The 18,812-nt window shown below is 39.9% G+C and overlaps 3 protein-coding genes and 12 non-coding genes across 15 annotated transcripts; all 15 read left to right on the top strand.

Moving 5' to 3' along the window:
• The first annotated feature begins 34 nt into the window (after window positions 1-34).
• On the top strand, window positions 35-2,337 carry LOC117450784 (small ribosomal subunit protein uS17). Its single transcript, XM_034088752.1, has 5 exons — window positions 35-114; window positions 592-732; window positions 955-1,030; window positions 1,590-1,719; window positions 2,141-2,337. Exons 1-5 carry the CDS (start codon window positions 100-102, stop codon window positions 2,262-2,264), a joined length of 486 nt encoding a protein of 161 aa, XP_033944643.1. The 5' UTR covers window positions 35-99; the 3' UTR covers window positions 2,265-2,337.
• Window positions 793-876, top strand: LOC117451782 (small nucleolar RNA SNORD35). Its single transcript, XR_004552702.1, has one exon. It is a non-coding gene; the product is annotated as a small nucleolar RNA SNORD35 (small nucleolar RNA).
• On the top strand, window positions 1,416-1,498 carry LOC117451786 (small nucleolar RNA SNORD35). Its single transcript, XR_004552706.1, has one exon. It is a non-coding gene; the product is annotated as a small nucleolar RNA SNORD35 (small nucleolar RNA).
• On the top strand, window positions 1,945-2,030 carry LOC117451791 (small nucleolar RNA SNORD35). Its single transcript, XR_004552710.1, has one exon. It is a non-coding gene; the product is annotated as a small nucleolar RNA SNORD35 (small nucleolar RNA).
• A 4,850-nt stretch (window positions 2,338-7,187) lies between the features above and the next one.
• Window positions 7,188-9,045, top strand: LOC139434239 (small ribosomal subunit protein uS17-like). Its single transcript, XM_071203980.1, has 5 exons — window positions 7,188-7,205; window positions 7,426-7,499; window positions 8,058-8,187; window positions 8,628-8,751; window positions 8,968-9,045. Exons 2-4 carry the CDS (start codon window positions 7,472-7,474, stop codon window positions 8,749-8,751), a joined length of 282 nt encoding a protein of 93 aa, XP_071060081.1. The 5' UTR covers window positions 7,188-7,205; window positions 7,426-7,471; the 3' UTR covers window positions 8,968-9,045.
• Window positions 7,264-7,348, top strand: LOC117451808 (small nucleolar RNA SNORD35). Its single transcript, XR_004552727.1, has one exon. It is a non-coding gene; the product is annotated as a small nucleolar RNA SNORD35 (small nucleolar RNA).
• LOC117451785 (small nucleolar RNA SNORD35) lies at window positions 7,882-7,964 on the top strand. The gene has a single exon (XR_004552705.1). It is a non-coding gene; the product is annotated as a small nucleolar RNA SNORD35 (small nucleolar RNA).
• On the top strand, window positions 8,432-8,517 carry LOC117451790 (small nucleolar RNA SNORD35). The gene has a single exon (XR_004552709.1). It is a non-coding gene; the product is annotated as a small nucleolar RNA SNORD35 (small nucleolar RNA).
• Window positions 8,805-8,889, top strand: LOC117451781 (small nucleolar RNA SNORD35). Its single transcript, XR_004552701.1, has one exon. It is a non-coding gene; the product is annotated as a small nucleolar RNA SNORD35 (small nucleolar RNA).
• LOC117450785 (uncharacterized) lies at window positions 8,861-17,707 on the top strand. The gene is made up of 7 exons (XM_071203884.1): window positions 8,861-8,884; window positions 8,968-9,043; window positions 12,883-12,989; window positions 13,452-13,591; window positions 13,792-13,865; window positions 16,945-17,074; window positions 17,514-17,707. Exons 1-7 carry the CDS (start codon window positions 8,861-8,863, stop codon window positions 17,635-17,637), a joined length of 675 nt encoding a protein of 224 aa, XP_071059985.1. The 3' UTR covers window positions 17,638-17,707.
• On the top strand, window positions 12,707-12,789 carry LOC117451784 (small nucleolar RNA SNORD35). Its single transcript, XR_004552704.1, has one exon. It is a non-coding gene; the product is annotated as a small nucleolar RNA SNORD35 (small nucleolar RNA).
• Window positions 13,256-13,341, top strand: LOC117451789 (small nucleolar RNA SNORD35). Its single transcript, XR_004552708.1, has one exon. It is a non-coding gene; the product is annotated as a small nucleolar RNA SNORD35 (small nucleolar RNA).
• On the top strand, window positions 13,629-13,713 carry LOC117451809 (small nucleolar RNA SNORD35). The gene has a single exon (XR_004552728.1). It is a non-coding gene; the product is annotated as a small nucleolar RNA SNORD35 (small nucleolar RNA).
• LOC117451783 (small nucleolar RNA SNORD35) lies at window positions 15,154-15,236 on the top strand. The gene has a single exon (XR_004552703.1). It is a non-coding gene; the product is annotated as a small nucleolar RNA SNORD35 (small nucleolar RNA).
• On the top strand, window positions 17,318-17,403 carry LOC117451787 (small nucleolar RNA SNORD35). The gene has a single exon (XR_004552707.1). It is a non-coding gene; the product is annotated as a small nucleolar RNA SNORD35 (small nucleolar RNA).
• Window positions 17,708-18,812: the final 1,105 nt, after the last annotated feature.

Raw genomic sequence — 18,812 nt, 5'->3', positions numbered from 1 at the left:
AAATGTTAGCCTCGCCTTTTCGAACGTCACTTCCTGTGTGTCGCGGTCTTTAGGCCGTCGCGCGCATCTTTAGGCCTCTTTACGACTCGGCAGGCAAAGATGGCGGATGCACAAGTACGTTCAGGAAAACGGCGTGGTGACTTTAAAACGATATTTTTACGTTTTACTAAACACATTTACCGGTTTACATTAAGTATGTGCATTTACAAGTCCGTTAAACACGTTTTGAGCCGTTTTAAACCACAATTAGACTTTAAGAAATGCCATTTGTTGTTGCTGTTCTTCATACCCTCGTGCAACGTTGGACTAGCCGCGATGCTACTCGGTTAGCTTAGCCTGCTACATCTTAACATTCTTTATGAACGACGGATTGCTTTGTATATAGTGCAAACGACCATATGGAACCGTTTTTACTCATAACGTTAATAATATATTAAATGTTAAGGGACTGTTATCCCTTAGGAGGAAGTACATCTTGAACTTGTGTCGGCTACTTAGCAAGGCCGGGTGGTGGCGTTTGAATGTGTTGTCTCATTGCTTCCCTGTTCCTGCTTATCCCAGTTTTAAGTTGTTCTTCTCCTTGTTCCGCAGACCGAGAGGGCTTATCAGAAACAGCCCACTATCTTCCAGAACAAGAAGCGTGTTCTGGTAGCTGAGGGTGCCAAGGAAGTCAAGGAGAAGCTCCCCCGCTACCACAAAAGTGTGGGTCTGGGCTTCAAAACACCAAGAGAGGTAACTTGAATTGTCAAAACATATATAAAATCTATTTTTAAGCTTAGCTTCTTAGGTAGCTGCAAATGATGTTTTCTCACGATGGTCTTCCTAGCCCTTTAGGGTTCTGACGATAATGCCTTATGGCAATGCTGATGCAGTCTCAAGATAAAATGATTTAATTGAGCCAAGGAATATGTATAGTGATACATGGTATTGACTGTTCCCTTGTTTCCCCATCAGGCTATTGACGGCACTTACATTGACAAGAAATGCCCCTTCACTGGAAATGTGTCCATCCGTGGCCGCATCCTCTCTGGTAAATTTAACATTTGACACTCTACTTGCACAAGTCATGAATTGGCAATGGCTTTGGGTGCTGCAATATATCACTTGCTGTCAATTAAACACAGCAGCCCAATACAATATACAACTGAACATACAGAGTCCTAGAAAATGTATTTTACAGTGTCATGCACTCAATCTGGAGATGTGATGTACAACCAGGAACACATTGCACATTTAATGCTAGCGAATGTAGTTTAAATCCAGTGATACACAGGTTACAATGTCCAGCCTGATACTGTGCGTATTACACTGACTGCAAATCAACATGCCCTTGTACAGGTGAAGAAACCCAAGCAAGAACCAGTCTATACAGGGTAACTTGCCACAAACCGTATATTGAATTTTCCTGTCACTACTACAAATGATGTTTTCTCACGATGGTCTTCCAAGCCTTCTAGGCGCTGACGATAATGCCTTATGGCAACACTGATGTAGTAGAGTGACAATCCTATTAAATGGGCATTGATTGAATTCTTAATTGCATTATACATAAAATTCAACCCTAACCATATTTCCTTGTGCTCAAACAGGTGTGGTGACCAAAATGAAGATGCAGAGGACCATCGTTATCAGACGTGACTACCTGCATTACATCCGCAAGTACAACCGTTTTGAGAAGAGGCACAAGAACATCTCTGTCCATCTGTCACCTTGCTTCAGGTACAACACTGCCCATATTATGCTTATAATAAACAGTTTCTACAGTTATAGAAAACATGGAGCACCCAGAAATGTAAACAATTATTTAAAAAAAAAAAATGTCTGGAAAATAGTGCAGTAATTCTTTCCTTATTTCGGCTCAAGTTATATATAAGTGTTTTTTTCCTATTCAACGTCTGTTAAATGATCAGTCCCTGTAACAGCCAAAAGTGGAACACAAACTGCTGCAAATGATGATTTTTCTCACGATGGTCTTCCTAGCTCAAGAAGCTGTGACGATAATGCCTTATGGCAAACACTGATGCAGTCTGACTTTAATTGGAACATCCTATTTAAAAATGTATACATCTTAATTGACTTGTTCATGGAAAAAGGTAACCCAACCACCTGTTAATATCTTTATGTTGGTGCTTTTCTACAGAGACGTCTCAGTTGGAGACAACGTCACCGTTGGAGAGTGCCGACCACTCAGCAAGACCGTGAGATTCAACGTCCTCAAAGTGATGAAGGCTGCAGGCGCCAAGAAGCAGTTCCAGAAGTTTTAGGTGTGACTGTGAACAGGACGGCAGCTTGTGCTGCCTGTTTCACTGTCAAATAAAAAAAATCTTGTTTAAATTGCCTTTTCGATTTGTCATTTTCTTTGGGTTTGAAACTAAAGGTGATGCTACAATCATATGTTCACATCTACTGTTTTTTTCCCCTCATTAGTTTTCTGGTTTGAATTAATAAACTAGTTTTTTGGTACACTTATAAGTTGGTGTGTGATGAGGGGTAACAATGAATAATTGTTAAAAAAAATGGGAGGGAATTTGGAAGGTTTGAAGGCTTGGATAATTAGAAGTTGAATTGATAAACTGGGAATATAATTTTGGACACTAAATCACAATTAAGAATATCAAAGTCTGTACATTGATATTTTTTTTATGGAAGTAAACTACATTTTCCCCACTTGTGCAATATTTCCTAAAATGTGGTAAACTTTATTAAACCCTTTTCAGCTTTATTCAAGAGTGTGGTATTTAAATGTGAGGGCATACTTTATGTATTTATTTCCCTCAAACCCTGTCCTCGCACTCAAATAGTGCCTGCTTGCACTTAGATTTGCTCTGCTTGTTCTCAAACTGTACGCTTGCACTCAAATATATTGCTTTTAACAGATTTTTTTTTCTGCTCAGATTTATTTTGTGCAAAAATCCCTCAACCAATAGGAGGCCAGGTGTCCTTGCGGGTGCGTTCGCTTTAATTATTACAGCGTCCCATAAGGGCGGTTACTCTTTGGTTTATAAACTCCCGCCCTCCACGGCTATATAACAGCATGTACTTCGCTTGTTTGATTTACAACTTTTTGGGGGGGAGGGGTGGAGCACAGCTAGTATTTATATACCAGCACCTTACATAATAGCTACGTTCAGTGCATGGCGTACTGGGACTACAAATCAGCCCGGGAATCTCGACCGGCCCTCGTTGTCGCTAGTAAATTGTTGTTGATTTGACTTGTCCGTTTTATAAACATATACTAACTGTGCTTACCCCCCCCACAAAAACCAAAGAGTAACCGCCCTTACGGGACGCTGTAATAAGTAAAGCCAACGCACCCGCAAGGACACCAGGCCTCCTATTGGTTGAGGGATTTTGACAGGATTGTTGCACAAAAACTTCGAGCGCGCACAGAATAAATCTGAGAGCAGAAAAAAGCTGTAAACAGCAATATATCTGAGTGCAAGCGTAGCAAATCTAAGTGCAAGCAGGCACTATTTGAGTGCGAGGACAGGGTTTGAGGGAAATAAATACATAAAGTATGCCCTCACATTTAAATACCACGCTCTTGAATAAAGATAGGGAATAACCCCCATATTTTCATGGATTATTAGATTTTTAACAAGCTACCAAGCATGATTTGGCAACAATAATTTACCAAAGTTATTTCTTGAATTGTCCCAGTCAGGGAAAAGTATACTGCTCTCTTTCATATGAGTATTGAGAGCTGTATCCATAAATCGTTGTGTGCTCAAAGTGCACCAGATTGATGCATGTAACTTCAACATGCCCCTGGACCCCCCTAGAGGAGGTGAGGTCGACCCCCAAATAAAGCAGGCTAAAATAATTAAATTGCATAGCCTACATGTTATTTTAGTAAACACTGAAAACGGGTCCCACAGACCCCATAGCCGCGAGAAGTGGGGGGTGCTGCCAAAAGTGGGGAGGAGGCCGCTTAAAAACAAAAAAAAGGCTGGGCCGGGCCCGGCTGTCAGCGATACGAGCCGCATAAATTGTTTGTTAAAGGCGAGACACACCGCAGGCAAAAACATCGTTTTTCATGCACTGGTCAATTTTGAGATGTGCTATTTTGATTCCATAACATGTTTTCTTTCAGGCTTTTGGAAGGAAAACGTACAAAATACACATTTAAGTGTTTATTTTACTATAGTTTGTCTATTTGCGTCTGTATATTTCTCCTAAATTCACCAAAAGTTAGCATTCTAACGTAACATAAAGTACCGCGACCGCTGTGTGCACCATGTCAACAGAGATATCGCTGGAAACAATAAACGAAATCTCATTGGCTGGTGTCAATTTCTGACAACGTGATTCGTTCAGAAGCGTCACGTGGTGTGCTAAAACACTTCCTGGTTAGCTTTCCGCTAGAAATTGAAATCTCAAAATGGCAAAAGAATGGCGATAAAAACGTTCACAGAGAAGACGACCACAATTGTCACTTGCACGAAGCAAGATTATACAAAAAAAAAATTACCCCGAACCATGACCCGAACATGAAATACCTTCACGGAGTGCGTCGAGGCGCAAGCTATCATCCAAAGAACAGGAGGGTTTAGCTAGCGCCTCACAGCTATCTTTAAAGGTCGTTTTCTCAAAATGAGTTTTTTCTCCTACTCCGAGTTCGACATTTCAACTTCAGTAGCATGTAGATACACCACACCTTCCAGTTATATTCCTATCAATATTATGAAGGCTTTTACAGAAGGGTTTGTTCGTATGTCATTCATAGCCTGAATTATATAAGATATTTTACCTAGAAACATGGCGAAAATTGATATTTTAGGGCTGTTGACAGTATTTTCTGATTTATGGAGTGATAAAGAGAGATATCCAAAAGCCTTAGATGCTAATATGACTACAAAATGAAACGAGAATTTTGAACCTGGCTTTATCCAAAGTTCAGATTTCGGTTCCTGAAATTTGTTAAAATATGCGCAAATGTAATGAAATAATGAATAATTTGCATATTCAGAAAACTTGTAATACAAGAAACAATTGCCTTATTGTAGGTAATTAACTGGAGACATTTATAGCTGATATCTTTAAGTTAAAAAAAAATTACCCTATTCACCTGGGGTGTCCCGCCTTAACTGTTAGGCTTAATAAACCATTATAGACCTACATCACTTAGCAACAGCTGCACATGCCTACATGCTAACTATGGGTCTTACAAACCTACATAACATTACAAATAGTCAGAAAATATTAATAAAACTATGAATTCAATTTTAACTGATTGACAAGGCAAAACACTGCATGCGGCAGCAGCATTAAAGGAAAAATATCGTTTTACCTTGTGTAGGGGCTTCACAAAACTCCAAATGTAGCCTGGGGTGGCACTAATGAAGACCCTCATTAGAGCAGATACATCTACATTGTCCAAAATGTTACTGTGGACATGCATCAAAATCAGATGTGTCAGTCTCTTCTGTGTCATATTACTCTAGTTGTAGAGGTGGTGGGCTGAGGAGTAGCTGGTGGTCCACTCTTTTTATTGGGTTGTTTGTTGGATAAAAAAATCCAAAATCCTTTTTTGCGCCATTCATGTCACACTGCAGTGTGTGTGTCGCAAAATTACGTCACTCTCCCACGACCTACGACCTAGATGACTCGGATTTTATTTGGAAAATAAATTCAAGCCACCTGACTGATACAAATATATACTATGACTATTACTGTATACAGCTAATTTTATTTTAAGTAAAATCATAACTATTTTATGTAGTTTAATCATTTTTATTTAGGTGGTTTTTCAAATGTACACCACTCGACAACAGGGGGTGCTGCAGCACCCCTACTTCCCGAGGCTATGACAGACCCAAACAGCACACAAAGGTTAAAGGTCAGCATATAATGTTAAAATATGCTAAATATATACACTGCAAAAAACAAAAAAAAGGAGTAAAAGTAGCTCACGACTTGTTTTATTTTTTGAAAGTAGCTCTCATCCTAAAAAAGGTTGGAGACCCCTGCATTAGAGCGTACACACTGTAACTATAAGTATCTGAAATAAATGTGTACTGAAACAAATACCAATAACTGTATTGCATTGTTTTCTTATGCGCAATTACTTCATACTGTCTTTGTCTTTTTCGTCCTGCATTTATTGTGCCCCCCTCAGAAAATAAATGCCCCCCCCAGTCAAATTGGTCTAGAACCGCCACTGGTCTCAGTATCTTTAGTCTTTGATAACCTTCCAACAAAACCTTTTTACAGAATAAAGCAGTATCGAAGTTTCAAAACCAATATGAAATGCAGAATTTGCAAGGAACTGAAATGTTCCCACTCACCTTACACCCTGATAAAATTCAGTTTTTAAAGAAATCTGACAACTGGGATGTTAATTAAGATAAAGTAAGATCATTGCAGCCTAACACTAAAGTGAATGCATAATGAAATCATTAGTTTTACCATGTGACATCATTTGCTAAATTGGGAACAAAGCTAACAAAAGTAAACAAGATGAAATTTCATAACGTGTTACAACGTTCTTATTATAGGGGAGGTAGACCAGGGACAGTTGTAACACGGGACTGTTGTAACGCCTTCAATATCTCCAATCGCAAACAAGCTAGATATACGTCCATGAGTTGAGTGATGGAATGACATGATACACACTCATGTACAGTAGGTGGCGGTATGCAACTAAAAGCTGTTGAAGAAGAAGAAGAAGAAGCTAGAGTGATGACACTCACTCTGCACGTGCTCAGTTAGATCGAAACATCGCTGTGAAAAGAAGGAGCCACGTTTAAATCTCTCGTGAAAGATATCAGCAAAAGTGTGCCGCTATGCTACTCGGTTAGCTTAGCCTGCTACAACTTAACATTCTTTATGAACGACGGATTGCTTTGTTTAAAGTGTAAACTGCCATATGGAACCGTTTTTACTCATTACGTTAATAATATGTATTTAAGGTTACGGGACTTTTATTCCTTAGGAGGAAGTACATCTTGAACTTGTGTCGGCTACTTAGCGAGGCCGGGTGGTGGCGTCTGAATGTATCGTCTCAATGCTTCCCTGTTCTTGCTTATTGCAGTTTTTAACTTGTTGTTCTCCTTGTTCCACAGACTGAGAGGGCTTATCAGAAACAGCTCACTATCTTCAAGAACAAGAAGCGTGTTCTGGTCGCTGAGGGTGACAAGGAGGCCAAGGAGAAGCTCCCCCGCTACCGCAAAAGTGTGGGGCTGGGCTTCAAAACACCAAGAGAGGTAAATTGAATTGTCCAGAAAAATATGAAAACTAGTTTTAAACTTAACTTCTCGTAGCTGCAAATGATGTTTTTCTCACGATGGTCTTCCTAGCCCTTTGGGGTTCTGACGATAATGCCTTATGGCAATGCTGATGCAGTCTCAAGATAACATTATTTAATTGAGCCAAGGAATATGTATAGTGATAAATGGTATTGACTCTTCCATTTTTTTCCATCAGGCTATCGACGGCACTTACATTGACAAGAAATGCCCTTTCACTGGAAATGTGTCCATCCGTGGCCGCATCCTCTGGTAAATTTAACATTTGACACTCTACTTGCACACGTCAATTGGCAATGGCTTTGCGTGCTGCAATATATCACTTGCTGTCAATTAAACATCACCGCCCAATACAATATACAACTGAACATACAGAGTCCTAGAAAATGTATTTTACAGTGTCATGCACTCAATCTGGAGATGTGATGTACAACCAGGAACACATTGCACATGTAATGCTAGCGAATGTAGTTTAGATCCAGTGATACACAGGTTACAATGTCCAGCCTGATACTGTGCGTATTACACTGACTGCAAATCAACATGCCCTTGTACAGGTGAAGAAACCCAAGCAAGAACCAGTCTATACAGGGTAACTTGCCACAAACCGTATATTGAATTTTCCTGTCACTACTACAAATGATGTTTTCTCACGATGGTCTTCCAAGCCTTCTAGGCGCTGACGATAATGCCTTATGGCAACACTGATGTAGTAGAGTGACAATCCTATTAAATGGGCATTGATTGGATTCTTAATTGCATTATACATAAAATTCAATCCTAACCATATTTCCTTTTGTGCTCAAACAGGTGTGGTGACCAAAATGAAGATGCAGAGGACCATTGTTATCAGACGTGACTACCTGCATTACATCCGCAAGTACAACCGTTTTGAGAAGAGGCACAAGAACATCTCTGTCCATCTGTCACCTTGCTTCAGGTACAACACTGCCCATATTATGCTTATAATGAACAGTTTCTACAGTTATAGAAAACATGGAGCACCCAGAAATGTAAACAATTATTTAAAAAAAACACATTTTCAAATGTCTGGAAAATAGTGCCGTAATTGTTTCCTTATTGGGCTCAAGTTATAAGTGTTTTTTACCCACAATATACTTGTCCTATTCAACGTCTGTTCAATGGTCAGTCCCTGCAACAGCCAAAAGTAGAACACAAACTGCTGCAAATGATGATTTTTCTCACGATGGTCTTCCTAGCTCAAGAAGCTGTGACGATAATGCCTTATGGCAAACACTGATGCAGTCTGACTTTAATTGGAACATCCTATTTAAAAATGTATACATCTTTATTGACTTGTTCATGGAAAAAGGTAACCCAACCACCTGTTAATATCTTTATGTTGGTGCTTTTCTACAGAGACGTCTCAGTTGGAGACAACGTCACCGTTGGAGAGTGCCGACCACTCAGCAAGACCGTGAGATTCAACGTCCTCAAAGTGATGAAGGCTGCAGGCGCCAAGAAGCAGTTCCAGAAGTTTTAGGTGTGACTGTCAACAGGTGTAAATCTAGTTTTAAGCTTAGCTTCTTAGGTAGCTGCAAATGATGATTTTCTCACGATGGTCTTCCTAGCCCTTTGGGGTTCTGACGATAATGCCTTATGGCAATGCTGATGCAGTCTCAAGATAAAATGATTTAATTGAGCCAAGGAATATGTATAGTGATACATGGTATTGACTGTTCCCTTGTTTCTCCATCAGGCTATTGACGGTACCTTCATTGACAAGAAATGCCCCTTCACTGGAAATGTGTCCATCCGTGGCCGCATCCTCTCTGGTAAATTTAACATTTGACACTCTACTTGCACAAGTCAATTGGCAATGGCTTTGGGTGCTGCAACATATCACTTGCTGTCAATTAAACACAGCAGCCCAATACAATATACAACTGAACATACAGAGTCCTAGAAAATGTATTTTACAGTGTCATGCACTCAATCTGGAGATGTGATGTACAACTAGGGCTGTGGCGATACACTAATCTCACGATACGATACGATACACGATATTCAGCCAACGATACGATATATATCACGATATTCAGCCAACGATACGATTCGATACGATTCGATATAATTCGATACACTTATATCATTTTCTGAAAGATTTTAAAGGGACAGTGGGATTTTGGTGACATCTTGTGAGTGTTCCAATGACTTGGATTGAATTAATTCAACTGAAAACATCAATTATACAATATATGGCTCTGACAGAGAGTCTCCAGCTTGCAAATGCTGGACAAAATGAATCAAAAGATGTGGTGAGAAAATTAGTTTCATTTATTGAAACAGTGCAAATTGTAGCTGTAAAGTGCAGTATCACAATGAAGAATGAAAAGGTGCAGCAGGTGGCGGAACACGGGGGATTTGAATGGGACTTGTTAGAAATTAAAATCAATGTTTTGATGGCATAAAGTACCATAAACATACTGTCAGTTTAAATGCTGTTTTATACTGAAAAACCAGAAGTTGCACAACCAGTTGTTGAGCTTTTATTCTGAAAATCCTTCATCTCCGGTTAGCATTTAGCATGTGGCTAATATACAATTTCCTATAGAGGTGAATTTAGTAGCGATATGACACGGAGTGTTGCACACCGAAACCTACTGATTTCAACACTACAACTATAGACGTAGAGATATTATTATTGCTGAATATTAAATGAAGGTTCAGTTTATTTGAATACGTTTGTTTACAGACGTGGGTAGCATGAGACAACATTCGGAACTACCGGAAATGATACCAGCCGTGAGGTATTTTGGAGTATTGATTACAGCGTTTAAAATGTATTAAATGAAAAGTCATGAAAGAGATAAGGAGGAGAAAAGGCGTGTTTAGTTATATATTTAATGTGCAATGTCTGAATCCTCTGTAATGCGCAACAACGAACATTGGAGACGTGGAGGGCCGGCCCCAGCAGCGCCAACCGGCCCACAGGGAGGATTCAGCAGAGGATATTTAACAGCTGGAAAGGTGGAGCTCGCTCTCTTCCCTTCGCTCACGAGAGCCAGAACACAGCTGTTTTTCTGACTAAATCATCTTCTTCTTGTAACATTACCGCGCTTTTTATTAATTAAAGTATACATTTGAACATTCTCAGAGACTCAATTAGTCTCCTTTTTTAAAGCTTCTCTCCTGGACGCGAGTATAACGAACACAGTTATCAGACTTAATGTATCGATACCCGCGGCTGAAATATCGATACTTTCTCGGAAAACTAAATATCGATATATATCGCAAGATCGATTAAATTGCACAGCCCTATGTACAACCAGGAACACATTGCACATTTAATGTTAGCGAATGTAGTTTAAATCCAGTGATACACAGGTTACAATGTCCAGCTTGATACTGTGTGTATTAGGGCTATATTCGTTCTTTGGAGTACTATTCGGGTTTCAATTTCGTTATTCGTTTTGTTTGTTTTTTCCCCGTTTTTTTCTTCCAAATTGAATTTATTGAAATCTCCAATATCAACGTAAGAGCTTGTGCCTCTTCGGGGGGTGCTAACACTTAACCATAAACGTTATCGTTTACTTTCTCTGTCTTTATATGTAGATATTACTTTGCTCCTTTAATCTCCATCACGTTGTTTCCAAAGCAACAACAACTTTCTGTCAACAGCGCTACCTCTCCTTCAAAATAAAAGCATGTCCATAAATAGGAAGCCAAGCCAAATTACAGTTAAAAGACATATACAACTGCAACGAAAGTATCAAACACAATGCGATATCCTTTTCAACATCAAAGAACACAAATTGGGTTACATTAACAAATAACTATAAAACAACAATACTGTAGCACAGGGGTGCCCAACCTTTTTTGAACCGAGAGCTACTTTTAAAGTTGCCAGTCTTCTGAGATCTACCAGTCCAAATAGAGAGGCGTAGCCATTACTGACAGCCTACTACCAGGAAAATACACACTTCTACTTCTATAAAACTGACCTTTGTACGATTAATACTTCATAAAATACTGCAGATCCTTTATCTTACCTCTTTCTAATCTACACACATACAAGTATTTAACTGAAGTTACACAACAGTTGTTGATACAGAGTTGGAGTTTATTCACACGTCACTACAGTGGGTAATGTTTTCAAGAAACATTGAACAGTGCTGCCACATATGACACAGGAACAAAAGAAAAGACTCTGAACCCTTTCTTTGCCATTAAAATTAGGCTTACTAATAAGACAACTCAGATCTGAAGCTACACAGGAATCTGCAGCCAAAGTACAATAAAAAAGACAACATTAATAGAATCAAACCCTTTTTTTGTTGCATTTTATTAGAGTATAAAAATAGATGCCTTTTTTAAAATAGGATGCAAGCAACACTAGTTTCTTAACCTGAATTGATAATAGACTATAATCAATTTAAGTTTGCATTATTATACCATTTTGTACAATAATTATAATGAATAAGTTCAAACAAACTAAAACTTACAGCTGATTAATAACGGTATCTAACTTGAGTTTTTATTATATCAAAAACCTGTTGAAATGCTACTGTTATTTTTACTGTCCCCAAAAAGCGCGTCTGCAGCCTCCAGGAATGCTTCTTTCACAACTTCGCCGTCTTTGAAAGACTTCATGTGTTTCGCAAGAACGTGACTGACACGATAAGATGCTATGGTAGCAGCCTTGCTCTTGTTGTTGGGCCTGGTGGAAATGGACTGCTGTGCATTTAGCTGTCCTTTCAGGCCCCTCCCCTTTTGGGAGCGTAGGGCAGAATTAGGAGCGAATTCCGTCTCGTAGCGTTTGTGCACTGTTTTGAAATGCCGCTCCTAAATTACCCTTCTTCAATAAAGCCACGCTCGCATTGCAGATGAGACAGATGGACTTTGAATTGGAATAGATACAAAAATAATCATCCTCCCACTCGGAGTGAAAATTATATATTTTGGGCTTTTTTGCTTCTGCCATAATTGCAGTCTTGTGTGTGAGCGGACTGTCACTCCTGTTGACACGGACAACGTCAGCGAAATAGTGCCCACTGCCCACCAGCCACGCCCCGACACATGGGGTCACGCTGGCCAATCACAAAGCTTTGATACGTTCAAGTGCATTATTCTGGCACAGGAAGATTATGTTCTAGGACATTAACGATAAAACTGAATATTGTTGTTCTATTTTTAGACACATCTCCCGATGGACTGGTTGGGCACCCCTGCTGTAGAATAACAAAATGAATGCCGTGAATACACCGAAATACACGTGTTGAAGCAGTTCGCTGCTGATTACTACGCGCGGGCCGAAAATTCGCTGCTGATTACTACCGAATATCCGGAGTCCGAAAAATGGTATTCGGGACAGCCCTAGTGCGTATTACACTGACTGCAAATCAACATGCCCTTGTACAGGTGAAGCAACCCAAGCAAGAACCAGTCTATACAGGGCAACTTGCCACAAACCGTATATTGAATTTTGCTGTCACTACTACAAATGATGTTTTCTCACGATGGTCTTCCAAGCCTTCTAGGCGCTGACGATAATGCCTTATGGCAACACTGATGTAGTAGAGTGACAATCCTATTAAATGGGCATTGATTGGATTCTTAATTGCATTATACATAAAATTCAATCCTAACCATATTTCCTTTTGTGCTCAAACAGGTGTGGTGACCAAAATGAAGATGCAGAGGACCATTGTTATCAGACGTGACTACCTGCATTACATCCGCAAGTACAACCGTTTTGAGAAGAGGCACAAGAACATCTCTGTCCATCTGTCACCTTGCTTCAGGTACAACACTGCCCATATTATGCTTATAATGAACAGTTTCTACAGTTATAGAAAACATGGAGCACCCAGAAATGTAAACAATTATTTAAAAAAACACATTTTCAAATGTCTGGAAAATAGTGCCGTAATTGTTTCCTTATTGGGCTCAAGTTATAAGTGTTTTTTACCCACAATATACTTGTCCTATTCAACGTCTGTTCAATGGTCAGTCCCTGCAACAGCCAAAAGTAGAACACAAACTGCTGCAAATGATGATTTTTCTCACGATGGTCTTCCTAGCTCAAGAAGCTGTGACGATAATGCCTTATGGCAAACACTGATGCAGTCTGACTTTAATTGGAACATCCTATTTAAAAATGTATACATCTTAATTGACTTGTTCATGGAAAAAGGTAACCCAACCACCTGTTAATATCTTTATGTTGGTGCTTTTCCACAGAGACGTCTCAGTTGGAGACAACGTCACCGTTGGAGAGTGCCGACCACTCAGCAAGACCGTGAGGTTCAACGTCCTCAAAGTGATGAAGGCTGCAGGCGCCAAGAAGCAGTTCCAGAAGTTTTAGGTGTGACTGTGAACAGGTGTAAAACTAGTTTTAAACGTAACTTCTTAGGTAGCTGCAAATGATGATTTTCTCACGATGGTCTTCCTAGCCCTTTGGGGTTCTGACGATAATGCCTTATGGCAATGCTGATGCAGTCTCAAGATAAAATGATTTAATTGAGCCAAGGAATATGTATAGTGATACATGGTATTGACTGTTCCCTTGTTTCCCCATCAGGCTATTGACGGTACCTTCATTGACAAGAAATGCCCCTTCACTGGAAATGTGTCCATCCGTGGCCGCATCCTCTGGTAAATTTAACATTTGACACTCTACTTGCACAAGTCAATTGGCAATGGCTTTGGGTGCTGCAACATATCACTTGCTGTCAATTAAACATCACCGCCCAATACAATATACAACTGAACATACAGAGTCCTAGAAAATGTATTTTACAGTGTCATGCACTCAATCTGGAGATGTGATGTACAACCAGGAACACATTGCACATTTAATGTTAGCGAATGTAGTTTAAATCCAGTGATACACAGGTTACAATGTTCAGCCTGATACTGTGTGTATTAGGGCTATATTCGTTCTTTGGAGTACTATTCGGGTTTCAATTTCGTTATTCGTTTTGTTTGTTTTTTCCCCGTTTTTTTCTTCCAAATTGAATTTATTGAAATCTCCAATATCAACGTAAGAGCTTGTGCCTCTTCGGGGGGTGCTAACACTTAACCATAAACGTTATTGTTTACTTTCTCTGTCTTTATATGTAGATATTACTTTGCTCCGTTAATCTCCGTCACGTTGTTTCCAAAGCAACAACAAAAATGGACTGCTGTGCATTTAGCTGTCCTTTCAGGCCCCTCCCCTTTTGGGAGCGTAGGGCAGAATTGGGAGGGAATTCCGTCTCGTAGCGTTTGTGCACTGTTTTGAAATGCCACTCCTAAATTACCCTTCTTCGATAAAGCCACGCTCGCATTGCAGATGAGACAGATGGACTTTGAATTGGAATAGATACAAAAATAATCATCCTCCCACTCGGAGTGAAAATTATATATTTTGGGCTTTTTTGCTTCTGCCATAATTGCTGTCTTGTGTGTGAACGGACTGTCACTCCTGTTGACACGGACAACGTCAGCGAAATAGTGCCCACTGCCCACCAGCCACGCCCCGACACATGGGGTCACGCTGGCCAATCACAAAGCTTTGATGCGTTCAAGTGCATTATTCTGGCACAGGGAGATTATGTTATAGGACATTAACGATAAAACTGAATATTGTTCTATTTTTAGACACATCTCCCGATGGACTGGTTGGGCACCCCTGCTGTAGAATAACAAAATGAATGCCGTGAATACACCGAAATACACGTGCTGAAGCAGTTCGCTGCTGATTACTACGCGCGGGCCGAAAATTCGCTGCTGATTACTACCGAATATCCGGAGCCCGAAAAATGGTATTCGGGACAGCCCTAGTGCGTATTACACTGACTGCAAATCAACATGCCCTTATACAGGTGAAGCAACCCAAGCAAGAACCAGTCTATACAGGGCAACTTGCCACAAACCGTATATTGAATTTTCCTGTCACTACTACAAATGATGTTTTCTCACGATGGTCTTCCAAGCCTTCTAGGCGCTGACGATAATGCCTTATGGCAACACTGATGTAGTAGAGCAGGCATTCTCAAAGTCCGGACTCCGGTCCGGACCGAACCACAACTGTCTCTGGACTCTGAGCAAATTATACTTTTCATATGTATTATCTGTGTTATCTGAGAGACATCTCCACAATGCAACGAGTCAAAATTCTCCGCTATGTCCACTGCAAACAGCGCTCTGCATGTACGACTGTTCCACTGTCTGTGTGTGTCTGTCAACGCTTTAGTCCAATCACATTCAGCATCCCGTCAGCGTTTTTTCCCCCTACCAACAGTCTGCGAATCAGAGGCACAGTAGGGCGGGTCTTCGCGGAATGCGTGTGTTAAAAAAAAATAAGTCAGAGCGAGAGTTAACAGCTCATCTAGTTGCATCTGTACTGTAGCTAGTAGCCTAGTTTCACCTACCGGGGTGGCAACTGCCATCCTAAAAATAGGCCTTGCCACCCCAGCTGCCACCCCAGTTGGCAGCTTTGTTGTGAAAGAAAAGTTGTGGCTCATCGGACATTTATGAGAGAAAGTCTCTAATGTCCGAGTGCAAGTGAATGCAGCATAAGGCGCACGTCTTGTAACCCCTCCCCTGGCGCGAGCGTGGAAATATGATTGGTGGCGCTTTCATTTGAACGGCGCAAAACGAGAAGCATTCGGACCCAAGTACTGAAGGAATGAGGTATTTGTGGTCTACAATGACTGTCAAGTTTGGCTGTACTCAGCATTGAATCAAAACGCACTAAAGCTGTTGATCTTACTACGTTTGTGAGGAGTTTTGCTGAACAAAATGGTAATTGCCACATTCAGCAGACATGTCAACTTGATGCTCTGCTCACGGATGAGCATACAAAACTGTTAAGATGATGACCTCACGTGTGTAAATATATTTTTTTCTTTGAGCGGGGTCTGCCCCCAAAAAACAGTTTTAAGTCCTGAGAAAGTCAAATAAGACGGTGTGTAAAACTACACTGCCCAGCCAACAGAAAGTAACCACTTTGATTGAACTAGGCCAGTAGGTAAGGACTCTCCACTGGATAACAAAGTATAAAAGAATGCATGACTGAAGTGATGGAGACCATGTTGAAGGCAAGCAAAAAGAGGAAATAACAGGTCAGATCAAGCAAATCCCCCTCTCAGATTCCACAGCAACCAGAAGAACATAAATACTGGCTGGTGATTTGATTAATCAGCTTTGTGATGGAATAAAACATGCACAGTGCATTTCCTTAGCTGTGGGTGAGTCCACTGACACCGCTGACAATGCTCAGTTGCTGGTGTTTGTGAGTTTTTATGATGAGGCAAAGGGGGAGTTTGTTGAAGATGTGTTGGGCCTGACGAACCTCAGTGGACACACAAGGGGCAAGACATTTATAAAGCAATAATGGGAATGCTGAATGAAAGAGGGTGCAGCTGCCTTTATTCATAACTGTGCAGCTCTTACACTGCGACTCTGAGGGGTCAAGCACAGACACAATAACAATGAAAACGGCTGCATACAGATTATTTTTGTTTTTGCAACCTCGTGTTAAGAATCTTGTTGCAATTGTTTAAAAGTTTGAATGACCGTAATAAACGGACCTTTGTCTTATTGAAAAAAAAATGTTGGACCTTTTTAAGATTTGTATTTGAGTACCCCTGTAATAGTGACAATCCTATTAAATGGGCATTGATTGGATTCTTAATTGCATTATACATAAAATTCGATCCTAACCATATTTCCTTTTGTGCTCAAACAGGTGTGGTGACCAAAATGAAGATGCAGAGGACCATTGTTATCAGACGTGACTACCTGCATTACATCCGCAAGTACAACCGTTTTGAGAAGAGGCACAAGAACATCTCTGTCCATCTGTCACCTTGCTTCAGGTACAACACTGCCCATATTATGCTTATAATGAACAGTTTCTACAGTTGTAGAAAACATGGAGCACCCAGAAATGTAAACAATTATAAAAAAAAACACATTTTTAAATGTCTGGAAAATAGTGCAGTAATTGTTTCCTTATTGGGCTCAAGTTATAAGTGTTTTTTACCCACAATATACTTGTCCTATTCAACGTCTGTTAAATGGTCAGTCCCTGCAACAGCCAAAAGTGGAACACAAACTGCTGCAAATGATGATTTTTCTCACGATGGTCTTCCTAGCTCAAGAAGCTGTGACGATAATGCCTTATGGCAAACACTGATGCAGTCTGACTTTAATTGGAACATCCTATTTAAAAATGTATACATCTTTATTGACTTGTTCGTGGAAAAAGGTAACCCAACCACCTGTTAATATCTTTATGTTGGTGCTTTTCTACAGAGACGTCTCAGTTGGAGACAACGTCACCGTTGGAGAGTGCCGACCACTCAGCAAGACCGTGAGGTTCAACGTCCTCAAAGTGATGAAGGCTGCAGGCGCCAAGAAGCAGTTCCAGATGTTTTAGGTGTGGCTGTGAACAGGACGGCAGCTGTTGTTACCTGTTTCACTGTCAAATTAAAAAAAATTGCCTTTTCGATTTGTCTCATCATTTTCTTTGGTTTTGAATCTACTAAGCTAAGGTTACGTGACACAATCATATGTTCACATCTACTGTTTTTTTCCCCTCATTAGGTTTCTGGTTTTAATTAATAAACTAGTGTTGTGGTACACTTATAAGTTGGTGTGTGATGAGGGGTAACATTGAATAATTCAAAAATAATTGTTAAAAAAATGGGAGGGAATTGGGAATGTTTGAAGGCTTGGATCATTAGAAGTTTAATTGATAAACTGGGAATATAATTTAAGGTGAAATATAATTGTGGACACTAAATCAGAATTAAGGATATCAAAATCTTTACATTGATCTTATGGAAAACAAAAAAGCTACTTTTTTCCCCTTTGTAGTGGTGCAATATTTCCTAACATTTGGTAAACTCTGTTAAACAATTTGTATGGCTTATTAAACTGTATCAAGCTCCCAAACACCGTTTCACAGAATGAAGTATTAAAGTTACAAAACCAATATGAAATGCAGAATTTGCAAGGAACTGACATTTTCCCATTCACCTTACACCCTTATAAACTTCAGTTTTTAAGTGAACTCTTAAGGAAATCTGACAACTGGGATGTTAAAATAAAGTAAGATCATTGCAGAATAACACTAAAGTGATTGCATAATGAAATCATTAGTTTCACCATGTGACATCATTTGCTAAATTGGGAGCAAAGATGCGAGATGCAATTTCATAACGTATTACAACCGTTACAACGTTCTTATTATACAACAATGAGAATCTATGTTAGTAGCGTGCTCCGGACCCACGACGCCCCTAGTGTTTCATTATGTCACCACACGTTTTCCCCTGAATGAAATATCCAGCAGATGGCGACATATAACTACTTTATGTTAAGGAACCATAACTCGAATCCAATACATACTGTAGGGCTACGTGATACAGCAGTAGAGGTCTGAATAATAAGCACAATCATTTATGCAAGATTTGTGTTAGTTGCTTCGAAATTTAAGTTGCTAAAGGTTGAGCTCATTTGAACTGCTGAGTAGTTTTATATATTATAAAAGGCCTACCTAATTCATTATTTGATTATATGTTGTATGTATTGATGATTTCAATCTGCAAA

The sequence above is a fragment of the Pseudochaenichthys georgianus genome, chromosome 8, assembly GCF_902827115.2.
Source record: "Pseudochaenichthys georgianus chromosome 8, fPseGeo1.2, whole genome shotgun sequence".
Taxonomy (NCBI): Eukaryota; Metazoa; Chordata; class Actinopteri; order Perciformes; family Channichthyidae; genus Pseudochaenichthys; species Pseudochaenichthys georgianus.
This window is presented reverse-complemented; position numbering and strand designations above follow the sequence as displayed.